The 22,137-nt window shown below is 35.7% G+C and overlaps 1 protein-coding gene and 1 pseudogene across 10 annotated transcripts in view; one reads left to right on the plus strand and one right to left on the minus strand.

Moving 5' to 3' along the window:
- Dnah12 (dynein axonemal heavy chain 12) overlaps positions 1-22,137 on the minus strand; it is a 256,363-nt gene that overhangs the window by 23,700 nt on the left and 210,526 nt on the right. For all 10 annotated transcript variants that reach the window (XM_058582183.1, XM_058582184.1, XM_058582182.1 and 7 more), the window contains 5 exons: positions 10,453-10,611; positions 7,256-7,400; positions 1,979-2,129; positions 1,514-1,767; positions 1,231-1,371 (listed from right to left, as the gene is read on the minus strand). In XM_058582183.1, the coding sequence (XP_058438166.1) occupies positions 1,231-1,371; positions 1,514-1,767; positions 1,979-2,129; positions 7,256-7,400; positions 10,453-10,611 (850 nt within the window). The remainder of the gene's footprint in view (positions 1-1,230; positions 1,372-1,513; positions 1,768-1,978; positions 2,130-7,255; positions 7,401-10,452; positions 10,612-22,137) is intronic.
- LOC124098127 (DDB1- and CUL4-associated factor 4-like) lies at positions 8,362-9,879 on the plus strand (annotated as a pseudogene).

The following is a 22,137-nucleotide window of genomic DNA, read 5'->3' on the forward strand; positions in this document are numbered from 1 at the left end:
CCAGTACCATGCTGTTTTTGTTACTATTGCTCTGTAGTATAGTTTGAAGTCTGGTATCGCTATACCCCCTGATTCACACTTCCTGCTTAGCATTGTTTTTGCTATTCTGGGTCGTTTATTTTTCCATATGAATTTCATGATTGCTTTCTCTATTTCTACAAGAAATGCTGTTGGGATTTTGATTGGCATTGCATTAAACCTATAGAGAACTTTTGGTAATATCGCCATTTTGATGATGTTAGTTCTGCCTATCCATGAACAGGGTATATTTTTCCATCTTCTAAGATCTTCTTCTATTTCTCTCTGTAGTTTTCATTGTATAAGTCTTTCACCTCTTTTGTTAGGTTGATTCCCAAGTATTTTATTTTTTTTGAAGATATTGTGAATGGAGTGGTTGTCCTCATTTCCATTTCAGAGGATTTGTCGCTGATATACAGGAATGCCTTTGATTTATGCGTGTTGATTTTATATCCTGCCACTTTGCTGAATTCATTTATTAGCTCTAATAGTTTCTTTGTAGACCCTTTTGGGTCTGCTAGGTATAGAATCATATCATCTGCAAATAGTGATAATTTAAGTTCTTCTTTTCCTATTTTGATGCCTTTAATTTCTTTCGTCTGTCTAATTGCTCTGGCCAGTGTTTCGAGAACTATGTTGAACAGAAGTGGTGAGAGAGGGCATCCCTGTCTTGTTCCATATTTTAGAGGGAATGCCTTCAATTTTTCTCCATTCAGAATGATGCTAGCCTGAGGCTTAGCATAGATTGCTTTTACAATATTGAGGTATGTTCCTGTTATCCCTAGTTTGAAAAACATTATTAATATGCTAAGACATTATCACTTGAATTTAAGTTCCACGAAGGCAGATTTCCTTGTACCTATTTTGTTCTCACTGCTTTGTGTTTAGCACCTAGAGAGTGCCTAATACACAAATTTGTTGAAAGAATGAATAAATGATGTAAAAATAGATTACTACTCTTGGTTGTTAACTGAAAACCCTGTTGTACTTTGGTTTATAACCTAAGATACATTCGTTCATTCAAAAATATTTATTTCAATGTTACTACTTGTGGTGAGCAGAACACAAACAACCAGGAACAAAATAATGAAGCAGTAGGAATAATTTGTCTTGTTAGGAAATGCATGAATTTTAAAATATTAAATAACAATTTTATATTAACATATTTAATCACTATGAAACAATTTAAAAGTTTCAGAAGTTGAATGTTACCAGTTCTTTTCCCTGGCATCCCTTGAAAAACTGAACATCAGAAATTGGATCCGTGAGATATGACTGAAGGAGATTTAGCCGAAGACCCGTGGGAGGTTCATTAGTCATTTTTACTCCATTCTGTAGAATTGTTACTGGGAACTAAGACAAAATATATACAAACATTATGCAAGATAGCAATCTTAGACCCTAAAAATGCATACAACCAGTGAATTAACAAATGTCTAAAACTCAAGACATACAATGTAACAGCTAAATTGACTTCTATAATAAACAAACATACTTTTGGAGATGGGTAACTTGTGAGCCAAAGCCTAAAGGATGAGTTACAGGTTTCAGTGCTAAAATCTTCACATATTTTTTCCAACATGGGCATCCAGGAGACAGCAAGGTGACAATTCTGTAGGCAAACCCAAGTTCCTTCTTCTACTGCTGCTCTAATCATTTTTGTTGCAATTGGTCCTTGTCCCTGACCCAGTGAAATGGCTTGAAATTTATTTCCAGACATAGACTTATCATTTGCAAATTTCAGTAAGCCTATGAAGAGAACAAGAAATTACTTTAGAATTATAAAATATGCCTTATGATTTCTATGTATACATGTATTATCATAGAAAGTTCTAGTTATCTCTCCCTATGAATGCCAGATTTACTAACTGATTTATAATCATATAACAAGTAGGCAATGAGCAAAATATTTTAATTGTAATTTCTTAGAAGTTTACAATATTACAACATATACACTTACTGGCCATGGGATCTGCCCCTGGAGACAGCACAAAAATTAAGGGAATGGTGCAGTTTGAATCCAAATAACTCTTTGTCAAATCAAATGGTGGAGGTTCTACAAACTTTTTTCCGAGTTTGTCAGTTACATAATTTGTTATAGCTGGTGTTATCTGGTGAAGAGAGAAAATGTGGTCTTTGGAGTAATTTCTATTTCATACAACAACTTTATTATTGAAAAATGAGAAAAAATGAAATTTGAACCTGGCCAAAAAAAGCATTTAGCATATCAGACAAAGCACTAATTTCCCTAATATGCAAAATGTGTTTGCTAATTTAATAGAAGAATAGCAATCCAAAAGTAAAATGGGCAGAGGAGAAAGCTGTTTATAGAAAATGAAATACAAATTGGTCTCTTTCTCATACACACACACACACACACACACACACACACATTATTATCGGGTAGGAGAAAATGAGATAATTAGGTAGCCTCCTTTTGAACCTGCCCAGAGATAGAATGAAACATTAGATAATGCTCCTTGTGTGACTTTACTAAAAATGTAACAAGTAGAGAGGGAGGAAGGAAGGACAGAGAAGGAAGGAAGAGACTGTTGCTATCATTTTAACACCTTCATATTATATATGGTATACCTGAGCCAAGGAAAGTGAAGTGACAACAGATTCTCTCCTTGACCAAACCTTAGGCTCCTCTGAATCTTTTTTCTACTAGGCCTTGTCCTTAGGAGACCTTCTGTAGCAAGAATTCTGCTAAATCAGTTTAGTAAGAACCCACCATCCTTCATATCTGATTAAATTAATCACCCTAATCCCTCAAATCTGATCATACTGGCCTGCTTAAAGCAAAAATCCTTTGGGTCAGGATTCTCTCTATCCTTAATGTAGTATTAGTACTTTCTCCTACCCTTCTCCTTGGCTGCAAATCCCCAACCATCTCTGTTGTATTCAGAGTTGAGCCTTATGTCTCTCCTCTATTGTGAGCCTTGACTACTACTTGTTACGAGTCTTGAACAGTCTTTCTTACTGTTTAACATTTAAAAACTGTAAATAAATTTTACTTTACCGCCAAAGTTTAAACTATATGTGTGAACATAGATGTTTGTGTTTTCTATTAAGTTTTTCCTTTTGTAACACATAATAACCTTTCTTGGTGTGTGAAAAATAGTATTATCTTACTTATCCCACCTATAAAAATATTTTTCTACACATTTGGACTAATGATTTTGTGACATGTACAAGATTTTCCACCATCTCCTGTTTCTAGTTAAAGGGATTAGAATTACCTTCCCACTATAAACAATTTTAAAACAGGCAAAATTAATAAAACAACCATTAAAGATATTGGCATTAGGTGGTGCAGGACTGTGATCCTAGATAAAAAGGAAACAAAGTGAACCCTATTAATTCCTCAGCTTTCTTCTTTACAGAGGGTAAGACTAGAAGTAGAATGTTATGGTTTGGATCTAGAATGTCCGCTAAAGATTCATATATTAAAGACTTCGTTCCCAATGCAGCAATTGAGAGGTGGGGTTTCTGGGAAGTGACTGAATCGTTACATCTATAATCTTATCAACAAATTAATCCACAGATGGATTCATAATTGAATGGACTTTTGGGAGTTGGTGAAAACTACAGGAGATGGGACCTAGCTAGAAGAAGTAGGTGTAACTGGGGGCAAGCCCTGGAAGGATATATCTTGTCCTATTCCCTTCCTCACTCTTTTTGTTTGCTTTCTGGCTGCCATGAGGAGAGCAGCTCTGATCCACAACATGTTTACCACTAAAGGCTCTGCTTCATCAAAAGTCCAAAATGATGGGGCCAAGTGACCATGGACTGAAACCGCTGAAATCATGACCCCAAATAAACCTTTCTTCCTTTTAAGTTGTTTGTATCAGGTATTTTGCTACAGCAATGGAAAGCAGACTCATACACAGCATTGCAGTGTTGCTGGGCTGATAAGACAGAAAAGGAATTCAAGGAGACCAAGGCAGCCAGGAGTTGTAGAGTTCCAATTAGGAGAGAACTATTCAGGCAGAGTTCAGAAATTTATATAAAAAAACCTTGGAGTTTTTTATAAATACTGTGGCATGTGTGTATAAGGCCAAGCAAAGAATGATTGGGGAGGTGTGAGCTGGGGGCTCAGGGAACTATCAGAGTTCATGCAAGACTAGAAATTCATTAAAGTTCCCAATAAACACAATGAGGAGTCCTTGATGATCACCTGGGACATTCAGGAAAGATCCCATAAGGGCAACACTTTAATAGTTGGGCTAAACTATCAGTTGGAAAGACTATTTAAGATCATCCCTAACAAATTTTAATAATAATAATACTCAAAAGGAACAATTTAAAGTCAAGTAATTTAATTATATAGCCACAGGAGTTGGCAAACTTATTCTGTAGAGGGCCAGATAGTAAATATTTTTGGCTTTGTAGGACACATACAATTTTTGATGCATATTCTTATTTTTAAAATAGTTACTTTATAATGTGTAAAACATTCTTCTTTCATGGGCTGGATAAAAGAAATCATGGGGGCTGGGGTTGTCGCTCAGTGGCAGAGTGCTTTCCAAGCATGTGGGAGGCACTGGGTTTGATCCTCAGTACCACATATAAATAAATAAAATAAAGGTCCATTGACAACTAAATATATATATTATATATATTAAAAAGAAAGAAAAAAAGAAAGAAATCAAAGGTTGGATTTGGTCCACAGTTAGTGTTTGTTGATTCCTAAACAGTAGGACAAAGCATAACAATCTTTTTTAAAAAATATTTTTAGTTGTAGATGAACATGATAACTTTATTTTATGTCTTTTTTTTTTTAATGTGGTGCTGAGGATCGAACCCAGTGCCTCACACATGCTCAGCAAGCACTCTACCACTGAACCACAACCCTAGCCCCACAACAACAATCTTTTTTTTAATATTTATTTTTTTAGTTATAGTTGGACATAATACCTTTATTTTACTTATTCATTTTTATGTGGTGATGAGGATAGAACCCAAGGCCTCTCACATGCTAGACTAGTGCTCTACCACTGAGCCCACAACCCCAGCCTAAAACACATTATCTTTATAGGAATATAACAAAAAATAAGCCATCAGTAATTTACAATGTACAACACCCAATCAAACATTATTGGACATGCCCAGAAGCAGGAAAATATAATCTATAACCAAGAGTAAAATAAGTTGACAAATAAGTAAAATAAGATATCCAGAAATGGATCGAATTAGCAGTTAAGGATTTGAAAACAGTTATAACTTGTGTTTAAAGCTTTAAAAAACGTGAGCAGAGTGAAAAGTGAAACAGAACACATATAAAAAAAACAAAAAACTATTCTAAAGATGAAATACATAACTAAAAAATTTATTGGATGGGATTAACACTACAAAAGGAAAAAAATCAGCAAATAAAGAGAGCATCAGAAACTATTCAAATGAATACAAAGACACAAAAGATTTAAAAAAAATAACATCATTTTAACATCACTAGTATGGCACTATATCAAACAGCCTAACATATATATAATTGGAATCTTGGGTGGGCTGGCAAAAAATATTTGAGAAGCCAAATGCAATGGTGCACGCCTATAATCCCTGCTACTTGGGAGGCTTAGGCAGGAGGATCACAAGTTGGAGGCCAGCCTGGGCAACTTAGACTCCATTTCAAATTTTAAAAAAGGGCTGGGCTATAGCTCAGTGGTAGACCACCTTTGGATTCAATCTCCAGTGCCACAAAGAAAAGAAAAAAAAAATCCTGAAGAGGAAACAATGGCCAAAAGTATCTCCAATAAACCCACAGATGGATAATTACCCCATCTGTGGGGTTCTGAAATGAGATACTGTGTTTGATACCGTGTGAGTATCTGAAATGAGAATTAAAGAACCAAATAACAGTGCTGGGATGTAGTTCAGTGGTAGAACACTTGCCTGGCATGCACAAGGCTGTGGATTCAATCCCTAGGACTGCCAAAAAACAAAATAAAACAAAACCAACCCACCCCGCCAAAAATCAAATAATAATATAGCTGTGTGTTACTTAATAACAGGGATTAATTTCCAAGAAATGTGTCATTAGTTGATTTCCTGCGTATCATAGAATATTATCTACAGAAACCTACCTGATATAGTGCACTATACACCTAGGCTCTATTATATAGCTTAATGCTTTTAGGCTATACACCTGTACAGCATGCTACTGTACTGAATATTATAGGTAACTACAACATAATGATATCTAAACATATCTAAATGGAATCTAAACATATCTAAATAAAAATATATATAGTAAAAGTATAATACAAAAGAAAAATGTTGCATCTGTCCAGGGCACTTACCATGAATGGAGCTAATTAGGACTGGAAGTTGCGCTGGATGATTCATTGAATGATGACGAAATGTGAAGGCCCAGGACATTATCATGTACTACTACAGAGTCCATGAACACTGTAGACTCAGTATACTGAATTTTAAAAAGTTTCTCTCTCTTGGATAAGAAATTTAGCCTTAACTTACTATAATATTTTCACTCACAAGTTTATAAAGTTTTTAAAACTTTTTGAGATTTTTTTGTAGAAACTTAAAACATACATGGTATAGCTGTATGAAAATATTTCTTTATAGTCTAATTCTATAAAATATTTTCTATTTTTAAAAATTCTCAAAATTTTAAAACTATTTTGTAAAACTAAGACACAAACACACACATTAGCCTAGACCTGCACAGGATCAGAATTGTCAGTATCATTGTCTTCCACCTTACATCTCATTCCACTAGAAGGTATTCAGGGGGTGTTAATGCCCATGGAACTGTCATTTCCTATGATAAGAAGGCTTTCTTTTGAAATACCTTCTAAAAGGCTTGCCTGAGGTTGTTTCACGTTTTTTAAAATAAAGGGGAGTACATTCTAAATTCATAATTAAAATATAGTGTAGAAAATAAAACAGCAATAATCATTTATGGTCATCATCAAGTATTATATAGTTACATAATTATCTGTGCTATACTTTCATATGACTGGAGGTTCAATGGATACACTAGCATGCCACAGATATGTAAGTGATGCATTACACTATGCCCTCATGATGGACACAACATCACTAGGTAACAGAAAATTTTCAGCTGCATTATAATATAATGTGAACTTTGTCATATTATGAGGTCCATCATTGACTGAAACATCATTAAGCAGTACATGACTATATCTTTATGACTAGTATTTAATAAATGGCAAATTATCTGGATTCCAAATCAACCACATATGTCTTTTACCTTATCTGGCCTTAAGCACCGAAGAATTATTATTTTCTGTAGTTCATTTAGATTCTTATCCAATGGTGCTGGAAATTTTGCATTATGTGGCTCTTTACTGTCATAGATTTTCCGCCATTCCAGTAAATGTTCACAAAAATGGGTCCTAGTAGAAAAAGTTTAATAATTATTGTTTTTATTTGGAAAGGTTTTGAGAGACTGTTGAGCAAGGGGAAAAAATAAAAAAGTTATAGAGCCATTTAAAAATCACTAGATTACAGGAACTGTAACTGAGGGGAAGCTGGAAAGTACACTCTAACTAGGAACAGAAATGAATAAAGGCAGCTGGCAGAGTAGGAGAAGACATGAGAGAAGAAGCCACCAAGAGAACTCTTGACTCACACAATTCTAAAGAGAGGTATAATAGAAACCACAGAGCCTATAAAACTCTGGCAATGGGCCTGATAAGTCTCATCCTCATTGGGTACAACTGGAAGTTCTTCAGTATCATATTTACCAGGGTATTATTTTGGTCCTGAAAATAAATGCTATTTTGGGGCTGGGATTGTGGCTTAGTGGTAGAGCACTCGCCTAGCATGCTTGCGGCCCTGGGTTTGATCCTCAGCACTGCATAAAAATAAATGAATGAAATAAAGGTATTGGGTCCAACTACAACTATAAATAAATAAATAAATATTAAAAACAAAAGAAATGCTATTTTTTTGTTTGAGAGGCTGAGTCAGGAAAATGGTAAGTTTAAGGCCAGCCTGGGCAAGTTAGTAAGACCTTGTCTCAAAATAAAAATTTGAAAAAAGAGCTAGGGATGTGACTCAGTGGTAGAATGCTTACCTACCATGTGTGAGGTCCTGCATTCACTCCTCACCACCAAGGGGGGGGGGGAGGGGAAAGCTATTTTTTGCTTGCTTGCTCCTTGGACTAACAACTGCCAACTTCCCCTTGAATAACATCTGGCAAAAGAAAGTACAGAACAGAAGACTTCAGCTGCAGAGGAGGGGACAAGCAGGAAAACAAAGAAGCCAGAATGGAATTCAATGTATCTTTCTTCTCATCATGAGGAAGGATAGTCATTTAGTCCATAAGCTGTGAGTGAGAGGTAAACTGACCAAATACAGAGCTCAGATCCCTTTGCTTTGGCAAGTGACTAATTTAATATGATACTGACAGATACAAATAGTGATAAGCTCTTCATAGTATGGCATCATCAACCTGTGTGGCCTGAAGACCTCCACATTCAATGTGCACCTAATGAAAACCTCTACTTCACCAATTAGAACATGAGTTCTGTATGCCAGGTCCTGTTGAAATCACTTGGATTTCCACACTCTGCTGCATCTCATTGGACATGCAGAGACCCCCAGGCTGCATCTTTCTGCTCCCAGCACTGCTTTTTCTTCACTAGTATCCCAGGTACAGACCAGCTTGACATGCTCTGTAGTTTTCAGATCCCTGGGTGCCTAATCCTGTGCATGGTCCATGAACATTCAGCAAATAATTGCTTCAGTACTGGCTTGTCTTGGCAGCTCCAATGACCCTGGACTACATGTAGCTATCAGTGAGTCTTGGCCCAACAGTATGCTCTTATGGCTTCTTTGCTGTTTAATAGCTATTGTTCTAGGGAGATCTTTGCCATTGACCTGCATTGTCAAAATCAAGGCAAGGGCTGGAAGGCCACCCTTCTTTTCCTCAACTCAACAGTGACCTCTAATGTGAACCCTCCAAGAAGAGCAATAACTGATGACATCAGACATGGCTGGAAAGAACAAGCTATGAGATCCAAGGGCCATTAAGTATGTAAGGGGAACAAAGGTCAAATAAAATGAGTATGCCCACCTGCTAATGCACATGCACAAGAAAGAAGGAATCCTGGGTTGGGGGGGTGCTGGGATTGTGGCTCAGAGGTAGAGTGCTTGCCTAGCACGCGTGAGGTTCTGGGTTTGATCCTCAGCACCACATAAAAATTAAAATAAAGGTATTCTGTTTACCTACAACTAAAAATACATTGAAGAAGAAGACGAAGGAGGAGGACAGGGAGGGGGGAGGGGGGAGGGGGAGGGGGAGTAGGGAGGGGGAGGGATGATGATAATAATAATCTTTGTGGCAAGGCAGAATGGCTACACAAAAATATGGAATCTCCACAATACCCACCAGCTTAGAACCATATCTTTCCCATACCCTGTTTTCTGAGGCGGACAGTCCATGCTGATCTGCTCTTCTTGGTCCTCTTCCAGAAGCACTAAGGGCTATTACTGGCCATCTGGCAGGACCTTTACTGTTTTTCCTAAAGCTAATTCTGTAGGGTATAGCCCAGAAGAATGTGATTTGACTTAAGAGAGTAAAGAGTGGCTTATTTCCAGTTCTCATGAAGGCATTTAAGTGATACACAGATCCCATCTAATTGCTTGCTGGGGGCAAGGTGAACTTTTATGTGGAGACATTTCAATAAAGTTATTTCAGTTAAATAAGTAATTGAAAATCTTTGTCATAAAAAGCACTTATTTCCTTTTCTTTAATTTCTTGTTGGTTAGGCCACTATTACTTAGAATAGTACCTCTCCCACACACTTTTTTTTTTTTAATAAAAAGGTCTTTTTTTTTTTATAAGGACTGAAGATTGGCAAGAACTGAAACAACTAAATTAAAGCTTCTTTTACCAGAAGCCTTTGGAGAATACTAATGAGACAAATGAGATTGTGTTTCAATGTCTGGCTCCCAGGAAGACATATATCTATACTTGAGAAAACCAGCTGTAGTGGAGAAGAAAAGGGTAGTCATTTCTCAGTCTTTACAGAAATACTTAAGGATTAAGTTTGAAATTATTAAACTTGGTCTTCTCAATCTCACTATTAACAGTAGATCTTTGGGATTCTTCTTTTATTACCATTCAGAGGCACAGAAAGGTAGTTCTTTATAATGAAAGAAGTTTTAAATAATCTTTAATCTACCTTTGTTGGGGCATCTTCCAGAATTTAGGGTATAGCAGCTTTTGTTTCTATAATGGTAACCTGAATGACAGATTCAAGGGTACAGGGTCAAAGAAATTGGCTTTGACTTTTTGTAACATAGGAGCTACATTTGTATACAAAATAATAAAAGCCCATCTTTCTACCAACCAATAAACTAAAAAGAACCATAAAAATCACTAAATTACAAATCTACTCATCACTATTCAATGTTAAATCATCAAATGTAAATAATTACTTCAATTTTTTGAAGGCAGGAAATTCACTTGCTCGACAAATTTCTTCCCAACTTTTATCCTGCAGCCAAGTTGGATCAGGATTTTTCTCAGCAGCCTTAAGACTTACTCCTCCAGTTAAAAGAAACATCAGTTCCTGGTATTCAATTTCTTTCTTTGCCCTGTATATCAAAAATAAGGGGTATTTTAAATTGTTGACTTTAAAATTGAAAGACATCAACTTCTGCTGTAGAGCCTGGATGGAATAACTGGGGCTATACTTAATTTCCTGCTGTAAACAACAATAAAACCACAAAAAATTAATGAAACTGTTTTTTTTTTCGTAAATTTTATAATAGCTAGTGCAGAACTATGGCCACTGAGAGAAAAGAGACAAATAAGTGACTCATAAGATTGCCTGAGCTGTCTACCAAGCATCATTTTCCAGATTTGCAGGGTACAGAGGTAGTCAGATTCAAAGCTTGGCAAGTTTCTTGGGTTGAACAGATAGAATTTAGTTATGGTGGACTAAGCTGGCTGGAATTTGTTGGCAGAATATCAGAAATGGGGAAATTAATTGAAAAGAAGCTCCAGAAAAATTGGTATAGATGCTCTTTTACTTCTATTGGAAAATACTAAGGAATGTAAGAGCAGGGCAAAATCTCAGGAGATTAGGCAAAGAATGGGAAGCCATACAACTGAAAGCTCTCAGAGACCATACAATACTAAGAGATATGACTTCTTGCCAAGCAGAGGTGAGTTTTTGTTGAACAGCTGAGGAATTCAGTGTTGACACAAGAAGGGCTATCTTAGTAGTGATGCTAACCTAGCTTTAGAATAAAGGTTACTTCAAAACTGCCATAAAAAACCTTTAAAAATTCTTTAAAAGATTAAACTAATAGTGTAGTAACTTAACTACCCACCAAAGTAAAGTTTAAAGCTCTTTAAAGGAATACTAAAATTCTAGAATTTTCTAATACATTCATAATATTCAGAAGGAGAAAAATCAGTGAATATACATACAATAAGGGGTTGAGCCTACTTTTGTTAAAAAAGCACTGATTCTTCACTTGGTCCTGAGGATGTCTGATGGGTAATTAAAAGCAGGAAAAAAGCATCTCTGCCCTCACATTGCATTGGTCTTCTTTTGTTGCCTTAAACTTTAGGTCAAATTCCTGTTCAAATCTGCATGTAGACATGTTAATCACTTGAGTGTCTTTCTAAAAACTGGTAAATACAAGGTTGATAGCTCTAAATTTGCCTCATCTCTCTTGACCTCTTTCACAATTAAAAACACCAAGAAAAGAGTAACTAAGATATTTTCAAGAATCCAGAAAAAGCGAGACTTGCAGGCAGATCAACCTATGATGAAACTACCCCACTATGTGGAAGAAACTATCCTATAACAAGAACTGAGGCTGCCCTCTAAGCAAAAGCAGTGTAGAGAACCAAACGTTTCTCAAGGGATAACAACATCCCCAGAGCCAGAAGGAACTTATAGAACCAGATCTGAGATAATTATCAACCAGACCACAGTTTTGACCCAAACTGCTTAACTATGCATATTTCATGTCCCCAGCTTCTGTCCCTTCTCTATTTAAACTTGAAGTTCTTGTTGGTATCCCTAAAGACAGGGCTCAGAACACTGGGTCTCCTTGTCTTTGCAAGATAGCTATACTGAATAAATTCCTTTCCAATTCACCATTACTTTTTCTGCTTGATTTTTCAGGGCAAGTGGCCAGACCAAGTCTGTTAGGACTCCCCACAGTGAGGCCATATAAGTAAAATGTATGAAAAAAATAAGGCTACATGGGGAGAAATGAAAGTATATTGTTACAAGTTGTTATACTTCATATGAACTATATAATTTTATTATATTTTTATACTTCACATATATGAAGTGTAAGAAGTATACTTGGGGCTGGGATTGTGGCTCAGCGGTAGAGCACTCCCCTAGCATGGGCGGGACCCGGGTTTGATCCTCAGCACCACATAAAAATAAAGGCATTGTGTTGTGTCCATCTACAAAAAAGATTCTCTCTCTCTCCTTAAAAAAAAGAAGTATACTTATAATATGTACTATAAAAGTATAAGGGATTATAGTCCTAACACTATATAAAGTATAATTTTAACTGAAAGTAGATTATAACATAAATTATAACATAAATAATAGAACAAAAGATAGCTAATATATCAACAAAGGGGAAGAATAAATATTAAATATGCAAAATAATTAAAAGAAAAACAGAAAATGAGGAAATGTGAAACAAAAAATAAAGAAACAAAATCAAAACAAACTATGATGACAGCTTAAACATAACCACATCTATATTACATTAAATGTAAATGGTCTAAACAATCTCATTCTCATTCAATGATAGTGATTATAAGATTAGATAAAAGAATCAGGACTTAAACTACATGCTGTCCACAGAAACAAAGTTTAAATGTAAAGAGATGAAAAGAAATGGAAGAGTATAAACTATAGAAACACTAATCAAAAGAAAGCTTGAGGATTTCTAATATTAGACAAAATAAATTTAAAAGAAAAGGATATTACCATGGATAAATGAGGTCAAGTTATTTTATCAAGAGGATATAATGACTCCAAATATTTATACACCTAACAAAAGAGCATCATCACAGCACAAAACAAAACTGAAAAGAGCAGCAAAAAAAAAAATTCTATAGACTATAATCCCTCTCTTGATAATTGTAAAAGTAGACTGAAAATAAATAAGAATATGGAAAACTTACAAACCATCATGAGCTACTTGACATTTATAGAATATTCTACCCAGAAATAGTAAAATAAATGTACTTTTCAAGGGCACACAGAAAATTGCTAAAGACAGACAACATTCTTGACTGTACAATAAGTCTCATTAATAAATTCTAGAATGGGCAAGCTATGGAGAATGAAAGCAAACTGTTGGCTACCTGGGGCTGGGAGTAAGAGTGAAAGAGGGCAGCTCTTTTGGGTCATCATCATCATTGGTGGCTACTTTCACTTCCCCCTTCTCCTCCCTAATCCTTTTAAGTTCTCTCCCTTTCTCCACCAGCATTCTAAATTATAGAGAAGTCTAAATGTGTAAGATGTTAACTACTAAATAATCTTTAGATTTACAGCACCCAGCACCTATCCAATGATCTTTGTAATGCCCCTCCTGAGTCCTTAACCACAGGAGGTAGAGGTCATTTCCAATTTTCCTACCAGAGAAAAAGAAACACTCAACCTGAATGACAAAGACTATAGGCAGTCTCCTTGCTGTCCTCATCCTTTCTCTCTGTGTGAGAGCCCTTTGCAACCCTGAGCCACCCAAGATGGAGTTTTAGGGGGTATTCCTTCTATCTTTTTAAGTTTGACAGCCCTTGAATACATCTGATCCCTTCCTATGAACTCTCATTTCTTGAATGTTGGCCTCTGAGCAGTGAGTGGGTAGCCCAAATCTTTGATTCTGGTAAGAAGAGCAGGAACTTGCTAAATTAGAATAGAGAAATGTTTTAGATCATAGAAATGTTCTAAAATGAAATTTTAGTAATGGTTACAGAAGTAAAACGTACTAAAATTTTTTTTAACTGAATTCTTACAAAGGGTGAATTGCATAAATATGCAAATTATAGCTTGATAAAACTTAAAGAGTAAAGGAGATCTCTATCAAGTTATCTCCACTTATATATTATTAATAGAAAAAAGTACAAAAGAATACCTGTAATGTCCTTGCTTAGCATCTGGACAGCCATCTTAAGTGACAGCTGCCATTTTAAGAAAAATTTTGCATTCACACCCAAGGGCATTTTTGAGAAGACTCACTACTCCCTCATACCAACCCAAACTTTAACCACCAGCATTAGGACCCGCCTGGCTCTAATCCCTGAGCCTGCCCCATAAAAGTCCTGAACACCAAGCCTGTTTTTTTTAATATTTATTTTTCAATTTTCAGTGGACACAACATCTTTATTTTATTTTTATGTGGTGCTGAGGATCAAACCCAATGCCCCGAGTATGCCAGGCGAGCGCGTTACCATTTGAGCCACATCCCCAGCCCACCAAGCCTGTTTTGCCTCTCTCTGTCTATGGAGAAATATGTGTATCACCTGTGTTTGGTCTCCGTCTTTCATTTTTCACTCACCTGTCTTCCAGTTCCTTGCTTTCTTTTCAATACCTATAATGTATTGCTTTGTGTAAGAAAGCAAAGTAAGAAAAATTGACATATATTTGCTTAATTTTACAATAATTTAAATTTAGAATTAAATAAATGGATTTAGTACCAGATTAGTTACACCTGAGAGAGAATTATTGCACTAAAAGAATAAAGCTTTGAGAGACAATAGAATTTAAAAAAATAGAAGAGAAAGAGACCGGGAATAGATGAGAAAGTCTAAGAACTAGAAAGAGAGAGAATGAAGCAGAATCAATACTTGAAAAAATTATGACTATTTTCCAAAACAGTTGATATTAAGTAATAGATCCAAGAACCCCTTTTAATTCCAAGCAGAATAAATAAAATAAAAATACATTCTTAGATGTTACTATGGTAATTTCTTTGGAGAGGAAGCAGAGACTAGTAGAGATTAGGAAAAAGCACCAGGGGGCTTTTAGAAAAATATAGATAATTTCTATTTCTTGGTATAGGTGATATTACGTGGGTTTGTTTACTATTATAATTCATCAGATTGAAGTTTTTCTCTAAGTACAGTTACACATCAATTTTAAAAAGGCATATTAGGGACATAATACTAAAGCCTCTAAAAACTAAAACTAAGTAAAAAGAAACTTTAAAAACATCTTGAGATAAAAAGCACTTTATTTTCACAGGCAAAATAATTTATAACAATGGAAGCTAGAAAACAATGAGTAGTTTTAAAGTGCCAAAATTCTATACCTAGCACATGTATACTTTAAGAATAAAAGTAAAGATGACTTCACACACAAGAGAACTAATAGATTTCATGACCAGCAGACATATACTAAATGAAATACTGGAAAAGTGTTTTCAGGTAGAACAGATCTCACATGGAAACTTCAAAGAAATGACAGCAACCAAAAGGGCAAATATGTGAGTAAATTTAAATGATTTACTTTATCAGTAATAAAAAAATCTTATAGAGATTAAAATACAGAATATAGATGACAACAATGTCAAAATAAATGGGGTAAACTGAGTTAAAATGTTCTAAGTCTTTGCATGTCTGGGAATAGAAACTACACAAACAAATAAACTAAAAGTAAACAGCAGAAAGATCAGTAGAGTAGAGGGAAGGGAATAGGGGAGGGAAAGGGGAAATACTGGGGACTAAATTAAAGCAAATTATATTCCATGCTTTTATAGTTATATCAAATGAATCCTACTGCTATGTATAACTAAGAAGGACAACAACAACAACAAAAAGAAGTATGACAAACCCACCCCAATCTTTAATTTCATTTAGTATACCTACAATGCTATTGTTTTAAAAATTTTCTCCCCTATTCTTCAACTACAAACTCTTCCTAAGTGTTTCTTGTAGGAATGAGACCTCTTGGTAGAAAACATGGAGTCATATGGACCTGGATTTTAAATTTTATTGAAAAAGGTCCTCTTGGAATCTTAATATCATATTTGGTGAAACAGGTAAATAATAACACTGTTTTAGTTAGGACTAAAAGTGACAAAAACTTCAAATGTCCTGCATATTACCTGTCATAAGTGGACTTTCAATAATAAATATTCCTCTTGTCGTCAAAGAAGTCAACTTAATGTTGTTTAGGATTTTCTATTTGCTAAGGTAAATATTTTACCTATTAAAATTATATTGAGGGCTGGGGATGTGGCTCAAGTGGTAGTGTGTTTGCCTAGCGTGTGTGAAGCACTGGGTTCGGTTCTCAGCACCACATAAATGTGAAATAAAGATACTGTGTCCACCTAAAAACTAAAGAAATAAATATTTTTTAAAAATTATATTGATTTATATTCTTAATCTATTTTTGAAGTTATAATCTTTGAACAAATCAGCAATCACAGACTAAACTTTTTCCTTAACTACAAATGTGTGACTTCTTTCTAATCTAGTCATTTTGAATATCTTGCACTGTTTCTTGTATACTTCATTGATTAGCAACCTTCATGTGAAATATTGAAATAAGAATAAAATGTTTCTCAACACACACACAAATGTATTATAACAACAAAAAAAACCTACACAAACAAAAATATTTAAAGTTTTGAAAGAAATAAGCCACCAACCTAAAATTCTGTATTCAGTTAACCGATCCTTTAAAAATCTTTCTATTTTTTTAAATTTATTTTTTAAAATATTGATGGACCTTTATTTTATTCACTTATATGCAGTGCTGAGAATTGAACCAAGTACCTTATACATGCTAGGCATGCGCTCTACCACTGAGCCACAACCCTAGCGCCTTAAAATTTTAATAAGGGAATTTGTCACAGGTAGGCCTGATTGCAAATATGTAAAGGAATTTCTTCAGAAAATGGAAAATTTTAGGGGAAAGAAACTAGTATTCTATAAAGAAAGGAAGAGCATGGAAGAAGGAATAAAGAAGATAAAGTTCAAAATAATAATAGCAACAATGTATTTTATCATTATGTTTTATGGATAAGTGAAATGAATGAGAGTAATGTTATAAAGGATAGGAGGACTACTTTGGTATAAAATAGTCGCACTTCCAAGAAATGAAAGAAGATGTAGACTAATTGTAAAAGTATGTTATAAAATCCAGAGCAGTAAAAATAAATAAATAAATAAGTTTAACCCATTTTGAGTTGTTTTTTTGCATATAGTGAGAGAGAGGGGCCTAGTTTCAATCCTCTCTATGGGTATATCCAGTTTTTCTAGCACCATTTTGATGAAGAAGCTGTGCTTTGCCGGGTTTCTGTTCACGACTAAAAGGCTCAGGGGTCACTCCAGTTAAACTGGGCTAACTGGGCTGTGCAAAATAACCACACAAGAGACAAAAATACCTTTTTGTTTGGGGTCGCTGTGACGGCTCCTCCAACCTTAAGGGTCTGCAGGAAGAGAGAGAGCTAGAGCAGAGAGCACGCACTGATCCCTTTTATTAAGGCGAAACTATTCAAATGAGGCAAGGGGTCAGGTTTCAGGGGGCTGAGTCTATCTTCATGATGTCCACTGTCAGCAGGTTGACTGACACCTGGGTAGGCCACAACCAAGGGCACGGTAAGAGAAGGGGACACACACAAGGCACTTCCATGGAAGATTCTATCCTAAACAGGGCAAGGGGTTTTATTACAAAAGAACAGGTGAGCATAGCTTCACCTATGGGGCTGTAGCAAGACACACCCATGCACGAAACACCGACCCTCAAACCCAAGAAGGGTGGGGAAAGCTCTACCACATTTCTGTGATTGAGCGCCTCAGCACCCAGCCGGGAGTGTGACCCTGTCACGTGCAAGGTTGGTCTCCCACATGCTTTTTCCAATATACATTTTTTGACACCTTTGTGTCAAAAAGAATTAGTTGGATAACTGTACTGTCACATGTAACTAATAAAATAAATAAATAAATAAATAAATAAATAATTAGTTGGCTGAAGATGTGTGGATGTATTTTTGGATTTATTCTGCTCCACTGGTCTATAGGTTTGTTTTTTATGCCAACAGCATGCTTTTTTTGTTACTATGGCTCTGTAGTATGTTTTAAAATCAGATTATTATGTTGTCTCCAGCATTGATTGTTCTTTTTGCTTAGGAATGCTTTGGTTACTCAGAGTCTTTTGTGTTTCTATATGAGTATCAGGGTTTTTGTTTGTTTGTTTGTTTTGTACTGGGGATTTGAACCTAGGATCGCATACATGCCAGGCAATTGCTCTACTATTGAGCTACATCCCCAGCCTTCTTCTCATTTTTTAAAATTTTTGAGATAGAGTCTCACTAATTTCTTAGGGCCCTACTAAGTTGCTGAGGCTCGTCTCAAACTTGCAATCCTCTTGCCTCAGCCTTCTGAGTCACTGAGATTATAGGGGTGTGCCACTGTACCTGGCTTTTATAATTCTTTTTCTAGTTCTGTGAAGAATGCAATTGATATTTCAATAGGGATCACATTGAATCTGTCATGTTAATTGTAGTACTATTTACAATAACCATGATATGGAATCAGCCTAGGTACCTGTCAACAGATGAATGGATAGGGAAAGTATGGTGTATGTATACAATGGAGTATTATTTAGACATAAAGAAGAATGAAATTCTGTTATTTGCAGGAAAATGGATAAAACATGAAGACATCATGTTAAGTGAAATAAGCCACCCACAGAAAGACAAATATTACATTTTTTGTTTTGTTTCACAAAACAAAAAAAGCAAAACCAAAGGCATCCTGAAAGTAGAACAGGGACTATTATAGTCTAGAAAAAGAGTCAGGGGAGGGAAGAAGGGATGGCCAGAGAAGGTAGGAGAACGGAAGGGGAACATGATCAAAGCTTGATATATACATGTATGAAAATGCATCAGTGAAAAATCATTAATGTGTACAATTAATATATGATGATAATGTTAATAATAATAATGTAAATTTAACTGATATGATAAGAAAAAATGGAATTATATAAAATACTCAATTATATAAAATACTTTTCCTACCAGAGAAGGTAGGAAAAGAAATGAAGACAAGAATGACAACAAAGAATGAAGACAATGAATAGAAAATAGAAACACATATGAGACATTAATCTAATTATACCAATATCAATTTAAACATTAATGGTCTAAAATACCACCTTGGGGGGAAGTAAGATAGGGGGTTGGAGGAAGGCTATATTTCTTGTAACTCTGTGACCCGGGATTCAAGCAGTGGAAATACTGCTTCTCTGGAACATGGGTGAAAAGAGATTTCACTAAAACTCAATGTAGGACAGTCAGGATGCCTTTGAGACTTAGAAAGTTAGGTACAGTCAACTAAGAAAAAAGACCATATTGGAGCCAGGCTGGTAGCTGTAACGGCAGCAAAGCAGTAGCAGTGATCCACAGCATGAGGAAAGGAAAACACAGAGAAATACAATGGACAGATTTAGTGTGGAAAGTCCTGAGACTGGATGGGCAGTCTGCCCTAGGCTGATCCAGAAGCTGCAGTACACAGTACACTGGTACAACTGACCATGGAGAGCTGAGGCAGAAGCCATCTTGAGGTGACTGCACTTTGGTAGCTACTATTGGAGAACAGGGAGATCTGAGCTAGGACAGACACATGGTCCTGACAAGCACATGCCACATGACTTAGGCTGTGCCTAGCAGAGCATGAGCAAAACATGCCACATGACTTAGGCTGTGCCTAGCAGAGCATGAGCAAAACAGGCATGGAAAGTGTTTTAACTAGGGGAATACCAGTCAGATAGGTGAAGGAGAGTTCAGCTCCCTCCTCTCTTTGAGTGTGGAGGCTCAAAGGACCAGCTGAAGTGGGTCAGGAATTTGAACAGGTGGTGGGCAAGCGTGAATATGCTCATGGACTAAGCCCAGGAAGCCTGGTACAGCAATGTCCATGGGCAGGGATATGAATAGGAAGAGAAGAGCTCAAACTACCTTTTTTTTTTTTTTTTTGCTGATGACATGATCCTATATTTAGAAGACCAAAAACTCCACCAGAAAACTTCAAGAACTCATAAATAAATTCAGCAAATTAGCAGTATATGAAATCAACACCCATAAATAAATCATGTTCCTATACTTCAATGATGTTCCTATACTCTTTCAGCTGAAAGAAAAATTAGGAAAACTATCCCATTAACAATAGCCTCAAAAAAATATTAGAGAATCAATCTAATGAAAGAGGTGAAGGAGCAATATGTAAATCAATGGATGTGTAACTGATGTGATTCTGCAATCTGTGTATGGGGTGAAGGTGGGAGTTCATAACCCACTTGAATCAAAGTGTGGAATATGATATGTCAAGAAATTTGTAATGTTTTGAACAACCAACAATAAAAAATTAAAAAAAAAAGAGGTGAAGGACCTCTATAATGAAAACTACAAGAAACTAAAGAAGACTTTAGAATATGGAAAGACCTCCCATGTTCTTGGATAGGCAGAATTAATATTGTCAAAATGGCTATACTACCCAAAGTGCTATAGATTCAATGCAATTCCCATCAAAATCCCAATAATGTTCTTCATAGAAATAGAAAAAGCGATCATGAAATTTATTTGGAAAAATCAGAGGCCCAGAATAGCTAAAGCAATCCTCAGTGTGAAAAGTGAAGCAAGAGGCATTACAATATAAACCCTTAATTTATATAGTAATAAAAACAGCACGGTATTGGCACTAAAACAGGCATAAAGACCAATAGAATACATTAGGTGACACAGAAACAAACCTACATAAATATCTCGTACTAGACCGAGGTACCAAAAACATACATTGAAGAAAGGAGTCCCTTCAACAAATGGTGGAGGAAAAACTGGAAATCTATATGTAGTAGAATGAAATTTAACCCCTTATCTCTTAGCCTGCACAAAAATCAACTCAAAGTAGATCAAAGACATAAGAATTAGACCAGAAACTCTGCACCTGGTAGAAGAGAATGTAGGCCCAACACCTCAACATAACAGCTCAGGACCTGACCTTAAAAAGAGTCCTAAAGCACAAGTAGTAAAATTAAAAAATCAATAAATGGAATTGCATCAAATTAACAAACTTCTTCATAGCAAAAGAAACAAGAACATGAAGAGGGAGGCTACAGAATGGGAGAAAACCTTTGCCTCCTGCACCTCAGATAGGGTGTCAATATCCATGATATACAAAGAACTCAAAAAACTTAACACCAAGAAAACAAATAACCCAAAAAATAAATGGGCAAAGGAACACTTCTCAGAAGAAATATGAACGGCCAACAAATATATGAAAAAATGTTCAACATATCTAGCAATTAGAGAAATGCAAATTGGAACCACATCCAGAGTTCATCTCACTCCAATCAGAATGGCAATTGTCAAGAATACAAATAACAATAAATGCTGGCAAGGATGTGAAAAAAATGGTACACTTATATATTTTGGTGGGATTGCAAATTGTGCAACTCCTCTGGAAAGCAGTATGGAAATTTCTCAAAAAATTAGGAATGGAACCATCATTTGACCTAGTTAGCCAACTCTTTGGAGTTAAAAATCAGCATACTACAGTGATGCAGCCACATCAATGTTTATAGCAGCACAGTGCACAATAGCTAAGTTATGGAGCCAAACTAGGTGCCCTTCAACAAATGAATGGATAAAGAAAATGTGTGTGTTGTATATATATACATACATACATACATACATACACATATACACACAATGAAGTATTACTCAGCCAAACAGAAGAATGACTTTATGTCATTTGCTGGTAAATGGAAGGATTTGGAGACTGTCATGCTAAGTGAAATAATCACCCCTCCCCAAAAAGCTAATGGCCAATGTTTTCTCTTATATGTGGACACTAACCCACAACTGGGGGGTAAGGGGGAAGAACAGAAGTTCAGAGGAGTGAACAAAGGTGAATGGAGGGAAGGGAGAGGGGATAGGAAAAGGAAAGAAAGTGGAATAAATTTGACATAACTTTCCTGTGTAAATACAGGAATATACAACAGTGAATCTCACCACCATTGCATCCACAAGAAATTTATTAAAAAATAACTGGGTATATGGCAGAAAGATCAATAGAGGAAAGGAAGCAGGGGGTGGGGAGAAGGAAAGGAAAGGAGAGGTACTGGGGTCTGA

Source organism: Marmota monax, unplaced genomic scaffold (genome assembly GCF_021218885.2).
Source record: "Marmota monax isolate L192 unplaced genomic scaffold, Marmota_monax_Labrador192_F-V1.1 WCK01_AAM20220418_F8-fsc00042, whole genome shotgun sequence".
Taxonomy (NCBI): Eukaryota; Metazoa; Chordata; class Mammalia; order Rodentia; family Sciuridae; genus Marmota; species Marmota monax.